This window comes from Pteropus medius, unplaced genomic scaffold (assembly GCF_902729225.1).
Source record: "Pteropus medius unplaced genomic scaffold, Ma_sr-lr_union100, whole genome shotgun sequence".
Classification (NCBI taxonomy): Eukaryota; Metazoa; Chordata; class Mammalia; order Chiroptera; family Pteropodidae; genus Pteropus; species Pteropus medius.
The window spans coordinates 9,563,404-9,577,076 of record NW_024342473.1 but is presented as its reverse complement, the minus strand read 5'-3'; the positions used below and the strand labels follow the sequence as shown (position 1 = coordinate 9,577,076).

The window sequence follows — 13,673 nt, the reverse complement described above, 5'->3', positions numbered from 1 at the left end:
ATGTCTCTAAAAATTTCATTACATATATCTTAACAATATGACAATGCCAATTTTAAGACCAAAAGAAAAATGTAAAAGTATAACTTTCAAGATTGCAACTATCACTATAAATAACACTTCTTGAGAAAACCAGGCATCAGATGTAAATGAAGTATGCAAAAGCATTAAATTTTCAACAGTTTGTAATTACCCAGGTCGGCGTCGGGGTGAATACTGCTTGTAAATTCGGTCCATACTACCTTGGAGATTCATGAGAGCAGTAATAGCTTGGTTCAAACATTCTCTGTCTTCTTGTTCTTCACTACATGCTTTCAATTGCTAAGAAAAACCAAAAAGAAAAATTAAACCTGCATTGTTCAATTCTTTCCCTTTTTTATAATTAGAGGAAGCAGCACCAAATATTATAAACTCTAAGTGAATTTTAAATATATATACTTAATAAAAACAGCTATAATTTTAAATAATTATGTATACCTGATCCCTCAACCCAACCCTCTTTCTACATGTGTAAATATAATACAGATATAAAGTCCTATTACCATAGCAATCAGGAAAAAAAAAAGCAACTCTGATAACCATTTGGACACTTTCCAAGTATATAAAAATAGTTTAAAACATGCAAATTTGAAGCTTAAAAGTGACTTTTATTTATTAATTAGGAATAGAGAAAATAAGATAAACAAATTATTTCATATTCTTTAATAATTAAATCTAAAAGCTTGAATATCTTTGTTATACAAAATAAGTTATTAACGTTAGCACTTCAACCCACCAAAACTTTTCTGGAAACAGCACCTAACGAAGAATTCAACTGATATTTTTTACAACACAAAATTCAACCATTCTAGTAAATATTTAAAAACCAGCCTTTGATGGTTTTTATCTTATTAACTCTTAGAAATGAGAATTATAAACCACATTATTAATCTTAACAATTCTGACCTTATTTTATTTATCCAAAAATTTCTCTTGTATCTTACTCTCAAAAGGGAAGAAAATTTAGATTGCTCCAATGTTTTGACAGAAGAATTCAAAGTGGAGCATTATGTGGATACAAATATACATTTATGCAAGAATATGGAAAATTAATCATTTCTCAGAAAATTTTTAAAAATTCAAATCTATTTCATGATCTTAAACTACCTTACTAGAAATTTTGTGATAAATTTTCTTTATATTCCAAGAATAAATGGAAAACCATTCAGTGATTGTTCCTCTTCCTCATTAAGGAACTAAATGGATATTGTTTGAGTATTATGTCCATTACCTCTCATTTCTATGTCCTAGGAATTATTCTCTATATGGAGCACAGAGCCATCTGATATTTTTCAAGATACTTCCAAACAATTTAAGTTACTATCATTAGAAGTAAAACCTTACTCTCTAGATTAAGAAATAAAAAATTGAGAGGATGAAAGAAAAAGATGAGCAATACAAAATACCACAGAAGTTTAAAAAAAGGATCAATACTTGATTATTATGTCTTCTAAAGGAGAAAATTACTACCAAATCACTTACTATGGTACTGCAAAGATTTCTTTAAAAAGATTCTTCTCAGCTCCATTCTAAAATATTTCCTTAGTAAATATGGGTATTGATGATATAAAATACTTAATTATCGGTTTTTAATTCTTATTGTTTTTGTTGGTTCAAATTTCCAAACTATCACTAATTATGAGATTCTATGAAAATAACTGCTTTTCAATTTAAATGTATGGAGATACTGAATTTCTATTATCTATTTGGTCTTCAGGCTGCTCAAACTCTTCCACAAAAATGGCCATGTCATTTTTAATATCCATGTAATAATTACAGGCCATCAAAGAGAAATAAAACTTCGGGCTATTTAAAACAGGATTTTCTGATGATATATAAAAAATGGCTCTGTTTGGTATAACTTTAGTCCAATAATTTGCTAAACATTGCTGAATTTTCAACAGTGAGAATAAATATCAGATTAATGAGTATCCATTAAGACATTTTGAAAGAATATATTTGAAAGATACAGACATCTGAAAAAAATGTATTCTAAACATCTTACACTTAGAAATTACCACACTGAACTACCTGCAGATAAGTCATGCTCCTTCACACCCCTATGGCTTTCTACATACCTTCCTCTGCCCCTCTTTATACACTTGGTGAATTTAGCCTCTATAATACAATTGAGATGCCTCCTCCCTATGAAGCTACTTCCCACCCCCCACCAAATATTTTCAGTAACATCCTGATATTGAATAACCAATTTTTAACATTTTGCCATCTATGCTTCATCATTCTGTGTGTAAGTGCATGTGCACCATTTTTTTCTCTTAACTATTTGAGAGGAGTTTGTGATACTAACTTTTCTTGTTGAGAAAAAGGAATCACTGCTGAATGCTTCTGAGATTGTTTTTGGAATATGAGGAAAACTCCAGTGTATCATCAATTACTCTCAAATAGTATCATCCCTCTTTACTCTCCTTTAATATTTCAGCGGTATGTCTTAGAACAAAGATATTCTTTTACAATATAGTGATCAAGTTCTGGATATTTAACATTGGTAAAGTTCTATTATCTAATTTACAGTGCATATCCAATTTTGTCACAACCCCAATGATGTCCTTTAGGGCAATTCCCCACCCGCCCCAATATAAAATCTAGTCAGAGTTGCACTTAGCTCTTAGTTCTACTGTCTTTGAATCCACAAAGTTCCTCAGTATTTGTCTATCATGGCTCCCAAAATAACACACCAGAATAGTAGGCTAAACTCCTATTTACTCAATGCCCATATGAATTCTTTGTAGCTTCCCTAGACAGTTACTTCTGCCTCAATGAGCCCACAGTACTGCTTATATTAGGCACTTATACTGTAATAATTTGATATTCATCTTTTTTACTAAACTATGAACTACTTAAACATGGGGATATGTTTTATTCATTTTTAGTATAGTACCTGCAAATGGCAGGTATCCAATAAGGTAATTAGAATGAGTGACTTGTATAAATACTTATAATTTTGTTAAGTGTTTAGACAAATAACAATGAATATTTTTTGAGCTCTTAATCTGTGCATGCACTTTTATGCATTAGCTTATTCAATCTTTGTTACAACTCTGTAAGATTGGTACTATAATTATACACATGATATAGATGTAGAAATCGAGGCACAGAGAGGTTAAATAATCCATCCAAAATGAGCAGAAGTCTGTATTCAAACCCAGGAACTCTGACTCCAGGGTCCATGCTTTCTGCCACACTACTACATGCCTCCCTACAAAAACACCAGATACAAGTATGCAAAGTACTGGTCTATGCCTCAGTCTGGTGACCATGAGTTGAAGGGGATCCCCTCTATGTTAAAAACAAATTATAGTTTAAGAAATAAAATGAAGTATGCTTTTGGAAAAGAAGTCAAAAAGAATAAATGCTTTTGTAACATATGGTTAAACTAAGTAATAAAGTGGAAATAATCTCTCATTAATATGTAGTATCTTATGAACTTGACTGAAGAATATATTTCTTGCTTACTTGATAATCGGTTGTCTATAAGTATATCCTGTCCAAGACTTTACAATTCATGTAAATTTTTTCTTAACTCTATAAGACTTCATTGAAATACTTACTATGCTTCTCTTGAGTTCCTATAAAATGCTGTATCTACTATAGACATCTGTGTGCCTACAGCAAGAGAAATTTTAATAAATTATGCACTTGTCCATAATTCATTATACTAGGAGTTCAGTTTAGATGTGAAATAATATGTGTAATCAATTCTTTTTTGGTAATGGTAAACTTCTCTCTAGATTTTCATAAAAATAGAATTTTAATAATTTGGTGGGAAATTCAACTCATTAAAACTTATCACTTTTCATTATGTGCTTTTTAAAAAAATGCACTATCCTTCAGATGTCTTTAAGTGATGTGTCAATACTAAAGAGTAAATATAAAGTCGTAAAATATTCTTCATAGTCTTTTTCAAGAGTCAAAACATTTCTTTCAATAGACATTAAGCCTGATGTTATGAATACATTTATACACATACACACAGACAGGAACACAAAGACAATGACAAGGCAAATGTCACCTGTTAACAATTAGTAAATCTAGGTGAAAAGAGCTCACTATACTACTTTTGAACTTTTTTCTATGTTTTTCAAAGTAAACGGTAAAAAATTATTACCTAAAAACTCAATTGTTTTACATGTGAAATACTGGCTTATCTTTCTCAATAATAAAAGTTATTAACAATATGTCTTCTTGTGAAGCTTTAAACTAAATTAAGGTAGATTAAAATTACCCATGTCTCATCAGTGAAACTATTAGCCTTAGAGTAAATATGGAATATACTCGGGTTTAGTTAATGCACAGCAATAAGAACAAATAGAAATGTGGAATGCAAAGACAAGTCACAGAAGGGAATTAGAATGGCAAAAGACGTAAATAATTCCACAAAAGGTTATCCCAAAGGCTAATAAACATACTATACCCAAGCTCATTAATAATCAAGAAATATAGATTAAAACCATCAGAGACAATTACAAATATATGAGATGACAAAAATTTTAAAGTTATGAAAATATGCATAAAGAGCAACATATCATGCATTCTGGTAGGAGTGTAAACCATATAACCTACTTTGGAAAACTGCTTGGTATCATCTATTAAGTTTGAAAATATGCATTCCCTATGACCAAGCAATTCCATTCCTGAATATATATTCCAGAGAAATGAAATGCATGCACATGTGTACAAAGAGAGCTGTACAAGAATGTCCATAGCAAGTGTTATCAGTAATACCAAAAGTGTTCAACAACCAGAAAAGAATAAAATTATGGTTTATTCAAACAGGAAGAAAATTAAACTAGAGCAACATACAACATCAATGAATCTTACAAATATAACTTTGAGAGAAGATACAACAGAAAATAATATATACAATTTAATCTAATTTATATAAAGTTTAGAAACAGGCTCTGTATATTAATGATATACACATAAGTGGTCAAACTGGAAAGACAGGCAAGGAAGCAATTGCCTATAAAGTCAGGGTAGTTGTTTACCACTGGTGTGTTTACACATTATATTCATTAATGTTTTTATTGTTTTATTTCATATTTTTCTCTAGGTATGTAATATATCATAATAAAGTTTATACTATGGGTAATTAGACTCCATAAAAAAGAATTACTAAGGTAAGTGTTTATTAGAAATCATCATATGAATACCATGCCTAGATACCTACAAAATATACTTACTTACTTAAGTTACTGCTTACTTGAGTCAAACCATTGTTGCTGTGTGCCTCCAAAAATTAATTTTAACAAGTGAACCTTTTTATAATGTTAGTACTTTGAGATTGCATATTATGAAATGACAGATAAAGATGCATTTTCCTGTCTCTATATACCACCTAGAAATGATATGAAGATAAGTAAGAAAGATAGGCATTTCTTCGTAGTCCATGGAAAGAAGGTAGACATTTAAGTCCTTTATTTTTATGAATAGAAAGTAACATGATCATATCAAAAATTAGCTTTTAAGCCTCATAAATCCAAGTAACCATTTACCTTACCTTCAATAATTCAAAATAGTGCCAACAGTGATACACTGGCACCAGCATAAGGCGTGGAAGGACATAACGAACTGCTTCTTTAAAACCATCAGCAATGGACTGCAAAGCAAGAAGATCAAATATATTTCTGATATCAAGGATATATAACAGCAGTGCCTAACAGAAATAGCTTTTAAAAATACAAGATACAGACTTATGAAAACTATAATGGGAAACATGTTCTATATTAGAATTAAAGTGCTATCAATCAAATTTTTTCTCCTTTTACTCCTTTAAATCATTAGGTAAATATACACATTTCTTCATCTCTTATATGGCTAAAATAACTTTCACAATAATCCTCTCAGCTTTTCTTCAAAAGTTTTGGGTTCCACATACGCTAAAGGAATTTTGAAAAGCTATGTACCTTCTCGTACATTTTTATGTCACCACTTGAAATGTTTTCAGTTTAAGTAGTTACAAAGGATATATTTTTGGGGATGTTACATGTATATTATAGATATGATTTAAATATATTTCAAACAATGATTAAATAAGTTTCAGATTTTGCTCGTTTATGAAAAATGTCTGTCATAAAACTTAATTGACAAAGCCAACTTTTACTGTCAAAATAAACAGTCAGATCAGACTTAATTTCTGCAAAAAGTCTGACTTCAGTCTTAAATTCAAATACATGTTAATGTCACACAGTCTGAAGTACAGAAAGCATCTGGAAGAATCTAACATAGCGCATCCAGGTATGAGAACTTTAACTTTACAAATCTCCCTCTCCTTTATTCCAGTGTCCAATGAATGATAAAGTACTTTTTAAAAAAGTTAACATTCACCCTTGTTACAACCATCTCACTTCTAAATTCTTGGTTAGATAGCTATTACAAGACATAGGTAGATATGATACACCATTTCAACTACCAAGAGTTAACAATCAATAGTTCTCTCAGAACTCTTTTGCTTTGCTTTCAATGAACTTGCCACATTGAAATTTATAAGGTATTTGGTCTTCACCCACAGTTCCTGGCTCCCCCAAATAAGCAACAGCTTCCCCCAAACCCTTGGAATTTCCTAAGTTTCGAGTTATAAAGTTATCTTTAGTTATGAGATGACTTTTGGACTTTACACAGGGTAAGGGCTAGTTGCCAGGAGAACCAACCCTGTGTTTAGAGGTTTGGAATAATCAGTCCCACTGCTTGACCTTTGGGTAGGATAAAGGGGCTGGAGACTGAGTTCAGCTGCCAGTGGCCAATGACTTAGTCAATCATGACTACATAATGAAGCCTCCATAAAAACCAGGACAGCTCACTGATATTTTCAGAGAGCTTCTACATTAGGAAACCAGAATGCTTCCATGTGCCACCAAGCTGGAGCCCCAAGCTCCGTATGGACATAAGCTCTTCAGTTAGGGACCTCACCCTATATATCTTTTCATCTGGCTGCTGATTCATCTCCTTTAATATCCTTTTATAATAAACCGGTAATCTAACAAGTAAAATGTTTCTCTGAGTTCTGTGAGCCATTCTAAGGAGGGAGTCGTTAGAACCTCCAATCAATAGCCAGTTGGTCAGATAAGGTAAGAGCCTGGGTTTGCAGGTCTGAAAAGTGTGTATGTGTGTGTGTTCACTTACACAGGCAAGTGAACGAGGTGGGGGGGTCAGGTTGAAGGTGGTAGCTTGGAAGCACAGTATGGTAGAATTAAACCCTTAATTATGGAATTTGATACTATTTCCAGGTAGACAGTGTCAGAATTGAGTTGAATTCTTGCTGGTGTTTGAGAATTGTTTGTCGGAGTTGGGGGAGAGCCACCTCTTCCCCTTGAAACTGGGTCCAGGAACCCCATTCAGAACTCTATTTCAGGAGCAATACATTTGTTTTTCTCCTGACTGGTGCCCTGAAAGTTTTACACTCAACGCATAATGGGAAATTTAATATGGCCATAGATAATGTATAAAAGAAATTGGAAAAGATAATGCAAAAATACAAACAAGGTGTCTGGCAAAAATAAAAACTGATTCCCAAAAGTTATCTGTGCCCTTATTTCACCTGCAAGATCTTGGTGAATAGCTAGGGTTACATATATCCTAGTCTGAAAACTAATAGTCTGTAGAATAAATGATTTTCTAAAATTTATCAGGGATTTAAAAGTCACTCGTGTTGATTTTAAGTCATTAAGGTTGATTTATTTAAACTAGTATTCCTCATCAGATAAATACAGACAACAGCAACATATAATATGAAGAAAGAATCTGATATGCTGCTTTTAAAATATATCCTCATAGGTCTATGGCCAAGCCACCCTGATTGTCTCATCTTGGAAGCTAACCAGGGTCGGACCCGGTTAGTACTTTGGATGGGAGACCACCTAGGAAGACCAGGTGTTGTGGGTGTTGGAAAAAAAAAAAAGGAAAAAATATATATATCATCATAGGTAAACACTTCCATAATTCTCATATTGTATACTGAAGTTCAATTATAATCTGTTCAACAGACTTGACAACTATTATTTGGGCCAAAACTCTTATTATTAAAGTGTGCTTAACAACTTCTAAAGAAGTTTTATTATTTTTTAAATAAAGCATTACTTCTACAGCTTTTATTTATTATTATTATTATTATTATTATTATTATTATTATTATTATTTATTTTAGGCGAGGCAACCTTTGGTTGATCTCACAGATTACAAGGACCTGTCAGCTTACAAGCCCTTTTTTACAAATTTTTTATGCCTACAGCACCTGGTCTTCCTAGGTGGTCTCCCTTCCAAGTACTAACCAGGCCCGACCCTGCTTAGCTTCCGAGATCAGACGAGATCGGGCACATTCAGGGTGGCCATAGACTTCTATAGCTTTTAAAAGTTAATACAGTACAAATGAGTTTGGTCTGAAAAGGGATTTCATCTAACTCTGAATTTCACTGACTATCTGGGACAGTAGCTTAAATAATTAGACCCTAAACATTCAAATCCCACAGTAAGAATTAATAATAAAATAAATTAAAGAAGTGTTGTGAGTACCTTCAATAAATATGCAAAGATCTTATAGGCTGATTATATGATTTAACATGTTTATTTTATCGTTTATATTTATATATAAGATTCAGCTTAAAAACTTTTCCTTCATTGAAGTAAATTTTGAGAATTAAGTATAATTTTTATTCTAAGTTGACAAGTTTTTGAGGAGAAGAAGATAATAATCGGAATTCACAATAAAGAAGGCATGGAAAAGATGGTAAGTTCAGTTTTGAGTATTTATATTTGAAGTGCCCATGGGACAGCTAAGTGAATTATTTCAAAAGGCAGCTGGTTACATGAAAGTACACGACTGATGCTCAAGAGTTATGGTTTTAAAATACAAATAGGAAGTCACTGGCATATAGGCAGTAGCTAAAGCAAAGGGTGTGGATAAAGTCACTCAAGGAGAGTATGAGAGGGACAGAAAATCAAGGGCTAATAATAGAAGTTGGATAATACCTGCAGTTAAGGAGACTGACAAGAAGAAAGTCAGAGAAGATGAAAATTAAAGAAAGTATCATGGGAGCCAAAAGGACGGGAGACTAACAAATACTACAAACATAAAAGTGAAATCAAAATATCCACTGGATTTGGTTGATAAATTCATTGTCAGGGCAGTTTTTAGTGTTACATCCTGATTAGGGCACAGATGGTAGCAGTAATGAAGAATGGTAAAAAGTACTATGAAGACAAATGGCTACAAAGAGAAAAAAACAAAAAAGAGAAGTAATGAAAGGTTTATTTGTTTAAGACAATAAAGATTTGACCATATTCATATGCTAAGAGAGAAGAGCCTGTCTAAATTCAATATCTGTAGCAACAAGTAGTGAAGGATCATCAATGCCAATGTAACCTTCATTTAGTGTTGAAAAAGTAAAAATGTAAATTTCATTTGTCTCTCTCCACTTATTCTCATTTTATCTAACTGAACCAATTAACTTGTATACTTCTAATTAACATACTTATCTCCTTTAAATTATGGGCCTGATAGAGAAATCAGTATGAACAAACATGAGCATATTCTCCACTCTTTTTGATTTCACTTCTATCTGGTTGGGAATAAGAACCTGAAATAGCTCTCCATATTCATTTCTATTTCCCAGATCTAGAATGTGCCAAATTTTTCTGGTCAATCAGTATTTGTGATGGTATTCTAAAAAAGATTTCCATACTAAGGACAGATTAGTTTTTCAATCTAAAATAGGCTTAGAATTAACAGATTTTGAAGGACTGGTAAAATAGATCCTCAGTTGCTTTATGAAAGATTCTAGAATTACAAATATTTGAAGAATAAGATGGTGAAATATTTTTTACTTGCTTTATTAAAAAAAATAAATAAATAACATACATTTAAGTTTACCTGAAAGTGAAGAGCCACTGCAGGTCTGGCCATCAACTTACTGAAATGTTCACTGAATTTAGGTGAAAGAATGTCCTGTGATAATGTTTCATAAGGATCAAATGCTTGCTCCTGTATTTTTAAGAAAGAAAAATGTGTTAGGTTTCAAAGAACATTTTTTCTACCAATATGGCACAGATTACTTAACAGCAAATTTTTATTCAAGTTCTCAACTAGGTTTCAGAACTTTCTGCTCTCACTTTGTAGAAACAAACAATAACTATAGCTGTAACTGCCAAAATTTTTAAAATATAACTATTGACCGTGAGCTATAGATGACAAGAAGTTACCGGTCTTAAAATAGGTCACTGACTTTGTGGTAACAAGTATCAAACTATTAAAATGCTTATGTAAATTTATCCCCAAGAAACGAAAAGTATATTTATTAGTAAAAGAAGGCTGGGACTTGAAATTTCCGTTAGGCTTAACTAAGGTAAAATAAGTTTACACTTAGGATACTTTCAAAGGAAACAAAAAGTGATACAGCTATTTTTCCACTCATTGCTTTTCAAAAGAAAAAGAAAGCAAAGACCAAGGTATAGCAAAATAACAAAGCAGCAACTGCCCATATTTTGTCCAATGTTTATATTTAAATTCCAATTATTTGATAATAATCAATATCCCTAATGTTTAGTTAGAACTAAGAAGTCTGTTTCATTTTTGTATTTTAAAGACCCAGTATGTTTTTCAGACATAACAAGTATTGGTGAGGATGCAGAGGAACTGGAACCCTTGTCCATTGCTCATGGAAATGTGAACCGGTGTAGCTAGCCCCTGTGGAAACTGGCAGTTCTTCGAAAAGCTAAATAAAGAATTACCGTATGACCCAGCAATTCCACTCCTAGGTATATACTCAAAAGAACTGAAAACAAGGGCTCAGGTACTTGTATGCCAATGTTCGCTGCTATTATTCACAATAGCCAAACGGTAGAAAAAAATACAAGTGTCTATCAACAAATAACTGGATAAACAAAATGGGATATCTAAATACAATGGAATATTTTTCAGCCATAGAAAGGGATGGAGTTCTGACAGATGCTATGACATGGATAGACCTTGAAAACATTATGCTAAGTAAAATAAGCAGACACAAAAGAACAATTATTGTATGATTCTATTTGTATCAAATATCTAGAATCGGCAAATATGTGGAGACAAAAGTAGATTAGAGGTAACCCAGGGTTGATGGGAGGGAAAAATAGGAAGTTGTTGCTTTATGAGTAGAGTTTCTGTTTGGGGTGATGAAAAAGTTTTAGAAATAGATAGTGGTAATGGTTGTATAATATTGTGGATTTAATTAATGCTACTGAATTGTACATATAAAAACGATTAAAATGGCAAATTTCGTTATATATATTTTATAATAAAAGATAAAAATTAGAAAATATACTGTTTTTGAACCATGATATCTTTAAGAGTATAGCAGACAATCAAACAACAAATTAATATGCCAAGATATCACTATATAAAAACTTTCTAAAAAGAAGCAAAACTGAATATTTTGGTTAGGCATCAGTAACTGAGTATTTCTACACTATCAGTTTCATTGTGTACAAAACAGATGTAATAAAAGTGATCTATATTCTCAGAAAGATATAAGCCAAGATTATAAAAATTAGGAAATTTACATGAAATCTACAGAAAGCACTTTTAAAACCCTGTTTTCCAAAAGAAATAAAAATGGTCAATGAGTATGACGAGATGTTCAACATCATTAGTTTAAAAAAACAGCAAAAGTAAAAAAACAATGAGATGCTGGTTTGTTTTTTTTTTAACCAGCAGACTGGCAAAAATTAATGGGATAATACCCAAAGTTAGTGAAAGTGTAGAAAAAAGTAAGGCCTGCATATACTAGAACTTATTTGAAAGCAAATTTGGCAAAATGTTTCAAAGTTCTGAAAACATACCTAGTCTTTAGTAATAATTCCTCTTCTAGGAATATATCCTAAAATAATTATTAGGCTATGAAGGCATAGTATGAATATGTTTGCACTATTATTTACAATGACCGAAATGGAAACAGTCTACATGGTTAACGATAGTAGACAGTTATAATATGTTATGATGCCTCCATAATAACATGGTACTATTTGGACTTTAAAAATTGTATTGAAGTATATTCATTAACATGGGAAGTGTTTGTGATACACTCACTGAAAAGCAGGTAATAAAAGACTAAGATCCTATTTTGTAAGTAAAATAGGTTTGTTTGTATGTATAGAAAATAATTGTAAGAATAATTTAAAAAGATAATTTTAAATGATTTATGGGTGTTACAAAATGGATTAATTTTCATTTTATTTATATTTGCCTCTTTTTGTATGTATCTTTTAAATGATCCATACTACTTTTACAATCACTCAAAACAACAAAATGATTTTCACTTTGGAAATGATATTAAAATATAAACTTCTTTTTCAATTTTTGGAAATTCAAACTAAAACCCACAAAAGCTAAACAGCTACGGTCAATAAAATTTTTCATCTTAAATGCACTCCCATTAAAAAAAACCTTAGAACTTACTATTCTATCAACTTTCACTATTAGTATTATCATAAATACACTATAAAATGTCATTATAAATACACTGTAATTATAGTTTGCTATTGGTTAAATTATACGTATCTTTTACAGTAGCCAGCAGTGTCTTCTAATTTTCAGTGTATCTTACTAAATTTCTTATACATCATTTAAGACTTACATAAGAATATAAAGGAGTTTTGTAGACTTACTTCTGCCAAATCTTCAAAACAGCTGCCAGCTAAAGGATGAGGACTGCTTTCATCAGTCATTTCAACTGTGTCTTCAATCAAACCTAAAAGTTTTATAGTCAACTCATGTATATCTGAAATATTACTGAAAATCTTTTCAATGTCCTGATAAAAGAAAAAAAAAAAGATTAAGACATAAGGTTGAGAATTTTGTTTAAGTTACTAAATATAAGTAATATAAGTGTTAAGGGTGTATTTTCACTGAATCACATACTAATATATTCCAAGACATAGCAAAAGTTGATCACAAATAAGGAAGAGAAATAAAAAACTTTTTGGATTATACACAGTAAATTTATTGGAAAATATAGATTCTAGATTTTATCTTCTAATTACAGTTGACATACATTAGTTTCATGTGTACAACATAGTGATTAGACGTTTATACACCTTACGATGTACATACACCAGTAAGTCTAGTGCCCATCTGACACTACAGTTATTACATTATTATTGACTCTATTCTTTATGCTTTATTTTACATCCCCATGGCTATTTTTATAACTGGCAATGTGTATTTCTTAATCTCTTTTACCTTTTTCACCCAACCCCCAACACTCCTCCCATTTGGCGATCATCGATTTGTTCTTTGTATCTATGAGTTTGTTTCAATTGTTTTTTAGATTCCACACATAAGCGAAATCATACAGTATTTGTCTTTCTCTGTCTGACTTATTTCACTCAGCATAATACCCTCTAGGTCCATCTATGTTGTAGTAAAGAGTAAGATTCTTTTCATGGCTGAGTAATATTTCTTTACATATATGTACCACATCTTCTTTATTCAAGCATCTACTGAAGGACACTTAGGTCATTTCCATGTCTTGCTACCATGACCAATGCTACAATGAACATAGGGGTACATATATGTTTACCAAAAAATGTTTCGAATTTTTCAGGTACATACCTAGAAGAGGGATTGCTGTGTCATATGGTAGCTCTAT

The 13,673-nt window shown here is 31.5% G+C and overlaps 1 protein-coding gene and 1 pseudogene across 1 annotated transcript in view; both read right to left on the bottom strand.

Annotated features, from left to right (window-relative positions):
* The window catches only part of SOS2 (SOS Ras/Rho guanine nucleotide exchange factor 2), a 73,710-nt gene that overhangs the window by 32,938 nt on the left and 27,099 nt on the right, over positions 1-13,673 (bottom strand). Inside the window, exons 6-9 of the mRNA XM_039865169.1 lie at positions 12,691-12,834; positions 9,920-10,030; positions 5,555-5,653; positions 191-318 (exon numbers count right to left, since the gene is read on the bottom strand). Of these exons, the coding sequence (XP_039721103.1) occupies positions 191-318; positions 5,555-5,653; positions 9,920-10,030; positions 12,691-12,834 (482 nt within the window). The remainder of the gene's footprint in view (positions 1-190; positions 319-5,554; positions 5,654-9,919; positions 10,031-12,690; positions 12,835-13,673) is intronic.
* On the bottom strand, positions 8,273-8,386 carry LOC120604633 (uncharacterized; annotated as a pseudogene).